Below are 8,467 nucleotides of genomic sequence, written 5' to 3' on the forward strand. Positions count from 1 at the left end.
CGAGAGAGAGGAATAGCCTTTTTCGAGTTCCCCTTGTTATGGCTGCTGGGATTTAATGGAGGATTATTTTTTTTTTTTTGCTGCATGGATCCCCTGGCTTGAAGTTAACTGACAGGCATAACATGTTCGCACCCAAGACAGCCTCCAGCATATGCATGTATGAGATTCAGGGCTGCAGTCTAAAATTCATATCACCAAGTAGAAACATGCATCTCCAGCCCAAGGAAAAAGGTTCATCTGTTACAGTAGCAAAGACTACAACTCAGTAAGCTGTTAAGTATATATGGGTTTACAAACTGTAAAATTCATATGGTCAATGCTTGATACACCAACTCGGAGTCTATGCAACTTAGCTACGGGAATATCTTGACCTCTCCATCTAGTTTGCAAAAATGCTGGCACCTCCTATGGATTTGCCTTGTGAGGCCCATCTCCCCTCCTGGACAAGCTGATATGCTGAAGAATGGCGCCATTTCCATTATCACAAGCAAGGCAGGAGGAGAAACAATCCCCGTTTCTCCCAACTAACTTGATGAGTTTCCAGGCCAGCGATACTGCAGTGGGCATGGATCCTCCACAACCACTTGCATTGGCTTACCGAGATCTTCCACTGCCGCCTGCATTGCCTTCCTGCCACAGCAATGACTCCAAACCTCTGACCAAGCAACTGCATGCGGTGCTCCAAACAGTGGTGGAAGCGGGTGTGGCACAACTAAAAGGAGTGTTTACGACTATTAGAGGTACAGGTTATATGAGATGCATGCAGAGACGATTGAGGGAATCATGCCAAGTGGCTTCAAGTATGCTGATGTTTTCATTTGGCACTGGCATCTATCTTCCATGGAACAACTGCACCAATCTGAGGTGAGGCTTGCCATTTATAGTCTTTTACAATAACACAAGCTCACCATCTAGCAAATTTCTAGACTTGAATGCTCCTATTCTTAACATGTGAGTACTCGGCTGGAATCTCCTGCATCATCCTGAAGATTTGAGAGCAAATCGATTAGTGAATAATTAAGATAGAGCATATCTGTGGCATATAAATTTCTCCATTTCAGATTCAGCTCAAGGATATATACGGTATGCTAATTTAATATTCTAGCACAAGTAATGCTAGGGGTCGCCTGTTTCATGCACATGAAACTTGTGTGCCATATGCGATGCAGGGTTCGCGTTAAGTCACAAGAATTGGTGCAATAAATAGGTGGTGGTTGATTATTAAGTTGCCAAAGCAGCATTAATATGCCCAAGGAACTTTTCATGTGCTTGGGAAGTATTTTCCTTTGAATAATGTGCAGCTACTGATAAATTTATGGATTTGCTTGGGTATAGGTCATAATTTGGCAAATTATTTTGATACTGGCCTTGAACGTTTTTGCTTTATTGCTAATGAAATTTAAGGGTTCAAAAATTAAAAGGATATGCTCTATGGGTTGTAATCTGCTGCAGATATAGTAGTATCAATCATATTGATTAAGAATTTAAGATGTTTTTTTGATAACATTACTAGTCAAATTTTTGTGACTGGCTAGAATGGCTTTTTGAAATCAAAATTAACTTTTATCATGCATGAATCAGAAGATTTAGAAATTAATAACTAGGATATGAAGGCATCTCTTCAATATCAACACTTCAGGTACCATTTTTTTTCTCAAACTGTCTTCTTTACTTCATAGCTGCAAAGCTGTTGTTAATGGTTGTACCACATATGTTGCAAATTGATAATTACTGAAGTCACTTTGGATCACTTGCTGAAGTCACTTGGATCACTTCTCCCTAAATTGGGGCATGTGGGAACTCGTTCAGCTCCACTTCAGGCCAACCAAATGCTGGAAGTAGGTTCCGGTGGGCTGAACTGAGTTTGGATGCCCAGTTACGGGCAAATAAAGAGGCCTGAACTCAAATTCAAATGTATAGTCTAAACTGATAAATAACTGCTCAAGTATATCATTCAGTCGTCCAAGATTAGGTACCGGTTAAAGTTGCAGAGTATGTAAACTATGTGACTTAAATTATCCGTTGCTCATATGTTCATTTTTTGCCAAGGGGACCTCTGGGTCAATCGGTTGGCAGCCTAAGCCCTGGTGCTTGTGCCTGGCTTTGAACCTCAAGGTTGGCATTCAAAGAAAAAAAGTTATATTTTTGAGTTGTCTTCAATGATTATATTAGGAACTGAAAGTCTCAATTGCTCTATTGAATTTAGGATTGAGGAATTCATCTTTATTCTGAAATATATCATATCTAGACCAAATTTCAGGCTGGACTCTATAAACCTATAATAGGTTTTTAGTTAAATAACTTCCATGAAAAGTATTCCTGCTTCAGTACCAATTTGCAGCTGCCATTTCAATTTCTTGTTTCCAGTCTCTTTTCTTTTATGGGTCATTGGATTTTTTGTTCATCAGTGAAGAGGTCAATTAATTCTCAGAAAGTGAGCATTTTAGTTTTACTGATGTGGGTTACTTGATGCACCATTGCACCTTCTATGAAGCCAGGTGCTCATGGAAAATATTATCTGTCCATTGTCATTTGAACATGTGAAACATGGATCTAACTAGGTAAGGTCTGACATAAAATTTTTAACCTAAATGAAATATTCTTTTATTCTGGTATTGATGACTGTGTGTGGACAACAAATATGAACGCTCACATCATGGATGAACATGCTGTAAACTCTGTAGTCTCAAAACCAGTGCAAGGTGGTTTCACATACTGATTTTACCATGAATCTTAACCCATCATCTTCATGAAGCTCAAACGAATATGATCTCACGGAGTATCTTGGACGGATGGAGGTTGTACGATCTTTTATGTTTTTCAGGAGTATGATGGTTCTTTCAGAGAGATTCTAACATCCACCACCAATTGGAAAATCTCTTCGAGCAGTGTGATTTTGAAAATTCTTTCTATTTCATGGGTAATGGGAATTGGCAATGGATTGCCCTTCAATAATTTATGTTTACCGGCGTTATAAATGGAGGCTGACGTCAAATAAACCATCACCATGGTTGAGTAGAACTTAAAGGAGATTAAACAGATACGTATAATGATCTCCAGAAAAAAAAGCCTCATCCAGCTATGTAATATTATGTTCTGGTAAATCTTGAGAAGTGAAAAGCCAAAAAAAGGTCTTTTTTTTTGGAAGGTAAAAAGCCATATGCATATGTACTTACATACATGCATATAATTATGAGGGTTTGAGATCTTGGATTAACTTAAGAGCTTCACCACCTATGAAGATGATATTCATGACATTTTCTAATCCTTCAAGTAGGTCTTTAAGGAAGTGTTCTGTTTTATTATTATTTTTAAAAATTTAAAGTTGTTCTTAATTATAAAGGTATTTTTGGTTTGAATTGTTGTTTTCTCTGCAATTCATCTTACTTTGATTTTACTCAAGAAAATGCCCTAGTGGTCATCTGTAATCCCTCAAAGGCTTCTTCCTTGCTGGCATGTTGCTAATCTTCCAATCTGCCTCGTCTTTTGCCATGGTCACAGCAAGGGATCATTTCACTTGAGATATAGAAAAGGAGTCACTCTGGAGAGGAAAGGGCAGAAGATATTATCCCAGGCAAATATTTGATATGGCTTTGATCGCTGAAGTGTGGGCTCTAACTAATGGGAAAAATTAGCAAATTATTTTCTGAATTCATTGAGATGTATCAGCAATCCAAGCCAATAAGCATGCACATTTGTGCCGTTCCCTAGGAGCAACATTTCGCTGCTATATGTCACCTGTTCCAAAGGATGTTACAAACTTCAGACTACTCTGTAGCTAAATATAAATTAAGTTTCTTTGGCCGTCACATTCCGAAGTAGGCACACAATTTTATGCACCTGTATGATTCTGGCAAAGAATTGCAATGCCGAAGGTCTCTTAACTAAGAATTACCAAATAAAGAGGAAATTCTTCTATTCTGCGGACCTTATCGTCCATGGCACTCAAAAAGGAGTTGGTTTTAATTGATGTTAGCCATGTTAGATTGAGGGGTTCTATTCCCACAACTCCCCTCATTTAGTGGCTAAATATTTTCTTGCAATAGTAATAGACTTCTCATGAATTCTTATTACGGATGGAATTGTTCTCATTGCATGCATCTTTTTCTTTTCCAAGTCATTCCAGATTGCTTCCTATTCTTTACTTGTGAAGGTGGGAATTAATGCGACTTTAATATCATTCCATACAGCAATCAGATTCTTTTTAATCTTTTAAACATATAGTACATCTCCGCAATGGAATGAGCACTTCACGCTAACGGTGATATTTAGTTAACTAGAATCTGTGCCATGCCCACCAAGAACATCAAGGTATCATTTGGTAGTAAACTTTCCTTTCCTAAGAATGAGCGCAAATTACTCCATAGAGCAATGCCTATCCAATTTTCTTCTTCTTCTTCTCTCTCTCTCTCTCTCTCTCTCTCTCTCTCTTTCTAAGCTTTTTTTTTTTTTTGGGTCTCCCTTTGGCTTTCGATCTAATGATGCCCAACTTGGACCTTCTCCTCCTTGCCCTTCTCCATGGCTCTGTTATCTCCTGCATTTTTGTATTCAGTATCTTCCTTATCTCGATATGCCTCTTGCTTGCGTCCTCGATGGTTCTTGTCATGATCACATCCATCGACGCTTATGAAACTCTCCATTCGCTTTCATGGCTTATTGATGCCTTCAATGCCAATTTAGAGTTGGGATTGGTGCTTCTTCTCTGCATGGTTATTAGTCGAATCATCGACTCTCTGTTGGCTGTAAGGCCCCGGCTTGAGTCAGTCTATTTAGAGGCTCGTCACGGTCTTGATCGTGTCAAGAAACCTACCATGGTGTTGGGTTGGCACCACCTCTGAATGGACGTATTGCAATTGAACCTGGGAAGCTAGGAGCAGGCCATACTTTGACTGAACAAAAAGGAAGGCATTGTCGCAAGCGCAAAACTCAAGAATTAGAGGGATCAGGGAGATTTTTTCGCGTTCGTTGCTGTTGAGTTGATTTTTTTTCTCCTCCTTTCTTTGTTTTGTGGAGATACATGATTGGAAGATCAATGCATTTCAGTAACTGCATCATCAAAAGGAGCAAAATAAAGTGAGTTGGAATAAAATTATTTTAGAAAATTCTAAAGCTTGTAGCTTTGTAAAGTCCTCTTGTTGCTATGAAGAATGAGTGATAATTGTCGCTTCTCTCTCTTCCACTCTCTCCTAGTGTCTATATAGAAATTAAGAGCTGTGCTGCCCACAATATTTTTTTTTTTTATAATCTGTGTCACTCCCTCCAAGTGTCTATCTAGAAATTTAGAGCTATTTGGCCCACAATATATTTGTCATCTAATATCCATGATTAGATTTAGCAGTCTCTAACAATTGAACCATAACGACTATGTAATGACTTCATGAGGACCAATATCAATTTGCCACATACTCATTTTGAGGTTGGACAGTGCCTCAAATTCAGGCAAAAAATGGACTAAAACTTCACATTCAAGGGTACAATTTTTATACTTGTTATGTGCAATGACACCCTAAAAAGGTGCCTAGAATGCTGGTTAATTATCGTTTGTTATTACACTCAATTGCTAGTCGTGAAGCGGAAATCATCCCTAGTGAAGTATCATATGAATACAGGTATTTTGAGATTTTACAAGCAAAATATTTCTAAGTGGCTTATTCTTGTTTTATTTGTTTTTTGCGATCCTTTCTTGGGCAGCCCATTATTCCTTCATCATTTGATAATTTTCCTTGAAGGAAAAAGAATGCATATTTTTTTTTTCTGTGTTTTGTTAGCTTCTAAGAAGAAGTCATTTAGCTAGAGCTAATACGGTTCTTGCTTCTGCCAAATGTGTTGTTATTTCTGCTTACATATTTGGTGCAACATGGTTTGAATGATTTAAGACATTCAACAGTTGAGCACCAAAAATGAAGAGGGAAGCATTTATTTATTTTGAGAGGAAGAGGCTCTTGTCACACGAACATGAAAGAACATTGCACATGAATTCAGTGGACTTACTGCTTCATGAGGCATCTAATTAACTATTCAAGGGTGCTTATCTCCTTATTATCATTTTCATTTACTTAATGACATGATGGTGTTTTTGCCATTTCCTCAAAAACAAAGAAGAAGAAAAAATGCATACAAGTGCGCATGCTGTGTTGAGGCAGTTTGGCGAGCTATGCATCGAAACCACAATGATCTTAGTTTTATGGGAGGGTCAAGAAAGGGAAAATGGGGCCCGTTATTGTAGCCCAAGGCTCATGACTCACAGAGAGACCTTTTGGGCTCCGATGGATCACAGTTCAGAGGAGATTGGGTTCGCGTCCCAGGGAATGCGCCCATAACGAGCCACCTGAGGCTTTGAGCTTCTTTACGTTCCCTTGCAGCTTTGAGCTATATATCTTTCCATATGGGTGAGATCGACCGAGGCTTTTCCATCTTAGAATCCTAAGATTTTGCCAACAAAGAGTACAGTACCGTGGTTGCAGCCCTCTTGTAGTAAGAAGAGGTTCTACTTCTGAAACTTGAAAGGTGTTTTTTGGTGTTGGAAAAAAATTTCTTCTATGTATTTTTTTCTGTTTCACATTCATAGTATAGGCATCAATTCTTCTGGCAGCTCATATTACAGGTCCATGCTTCAGTGGGTGCAATCCACCCACTGAAGTACTAACTATTGATTGTAAGCCAAAAGTATTTCTCATGTATATATAAGCCATAGCCCTTAGGGCACATATTCTTTAGGTGTGCTTTTTGCGTTGCAGAATGCCGTGCAGCATAATAACATACCTTCAGTTTTCTCAATTTAAATTCAATTTTTGAATTCATATTATTGTTGTAATCTACTCATTATTTCTTTCCTATTTTCTCTCTATTCAAATTTAAATTCAAATTTTGAATTTGAATTACTACTGTAATTTTCTCCTACCTTTTCTCCTATAATCATTCTTGTATATTCTATAAATATTCAATACAAACTCAGAGAAATTCTAACTAATCAAGTATGGATTTTAGTCATCACATTCTGTTTCTTTCATTGTATCAGAGCCCATCTTGGCATCACTATCTTCCTTCTACAAACCCAGCCCAATTTGATGTTTAGGGATCTTTTCTTGCTCTTTCATACTCAAACTGTTCTTGTTGTGTTATTTGTTGATGATTTTTCATGTTATTCATGGTTGTTTCTCATGTGCTACAAATCTGATTTCTTTGATATTTTTGTCTTTTTTTAAAACACAAGTTGAAAATTTGTTTAATACTAAAATTAAAATCTTCCTTTCCAATGAGGGTGGTGAATTCAAAAGTAATACTTTTAAGCATTTTTTTTTACATAGCATAATACACCAACTTTTTTGCTCCCATACTCTAGAACAAAATGGTATTATCGGAAGAAAACATCGTCAAATTGTTGAAACCGGACTTACACTTCTTGCTCATGCATCTTTTCTTTCAAAATTTTGGTTAGAAGTATTTTCTATTGTAGTATATTTAATAAATCGAATGTCTATTGTTTCTCATCACAAATTTTTTTCTATGAGAATTTTTTTCAAAAATCTCCAAACTATTTTTATTTATGTGCTTTCGGTTGTTTATATTTTCTTTGGCTTCGACCATACAAGTCCAATAAACTAGAATATCGATTTACTAAATGTTGTTTCTTAGGATATAGCACTATTCGCAAAGGGTACAGATGCTTTGATTTAGTAAAAGAAAAAAATATATATATCATGTCATGTCATCTTTGATGAACATGTCTTCCCCTTTTCAACCATATCACTATCTTAATTAGCCTCTTACAATTCCACTTCTGCTCTTGACTTGCTTTGTATGTAGTTACCTCAACTCCTTACTTCTATCGACACTATTTGGACTACTAACAATTATCTATTCTTAGATCACTTTACAAATACAATATGTCAATCTCAAGATTCTTTCATGGCAACAACATCCAATTCAACCATTTCAACATAAGATCACCTCTCACCTTTCCTCCTCCGAATCTCCTCCACCATCACTACCACCATCCCCCATCACCAAACTTCTCTCCCATACCAACCAACCACCCAACCTACTATAACGCACTCATCCCATGACCACCCGATCGTAATCGGATATATCCAAGCGCAAAATACTATATCATACCTGTCACCCTCTCCCAACCTTTCTTACTATAGCCTATCTTATTGAGCCAATATATTATACACAAGCCTCAAAAAGTCCGGAGTAGAGACATGCTATGGATCTCGAATTTACATCTCTTCAAAATCAACAAATTTAGACTCTTATTTCTTTTTAGCCTAATATGAACGTTGTTGGTTGCAAATGGGTGTTTCGAATTAAATGCAACGTAGATGGATCCATCAATAAATGCAAAGCTTGTTTGGTTGCCAAACATTTCACCAACAACCTGGAGTTGATTTTGTTAAGAGATTCAGTCTCGTTGTTAAGCATACTACAATTAGAGTTATTCTCACAACAGCTTTGACTCATAATT

General features: G+C 37.3%; 1 protein-coding gene across 1 annotated transcript; it reads left to right on the forward strand.

Annotated features, from left to right (window-relative positions):
* The first annotated feature begins 25 nt into the window (after positions 1 to 25).
* On the forward strand, positions 26 to 3,811 carry LOC120110454. The gene is made up of 2 exons (XM_039125485.1): positions 26 to 864; positions 3,502 to 3,811. The coding sequence occupies exons 1-2, from the start codon at positions 464 to 466 to the stop codon at positions 3,584 to 3,586; spliced, it is 486 nt and encodes a 161-aa protein (XP_038981413.1). The 5' UTR covers positions 26 to 463; the 3' UTR covers positions 3,587 to 3,811.
* The last annotated feature ends 4,656 nt before the right edge of the window (positions 3,812 to 8,467 follow it).

This window comes from Phoenix dactylifera, chromosome 4, assembly GCF_009389715.1.
Source record: "Phoenix dactylifera cultivar Barhee BC4 chromosome 4, palm_55x_up_171113_PBpolish2nd_filt_p, whole genome shotgun sequence".
NCBI classification, from domain to species: domain Eukaryota; kingdom Viridiplantae; phylum Streptophyta; class Magnoliopsida; order Arecales; family Arecaceae; genus Phoenix; species Phoenix dactylifera.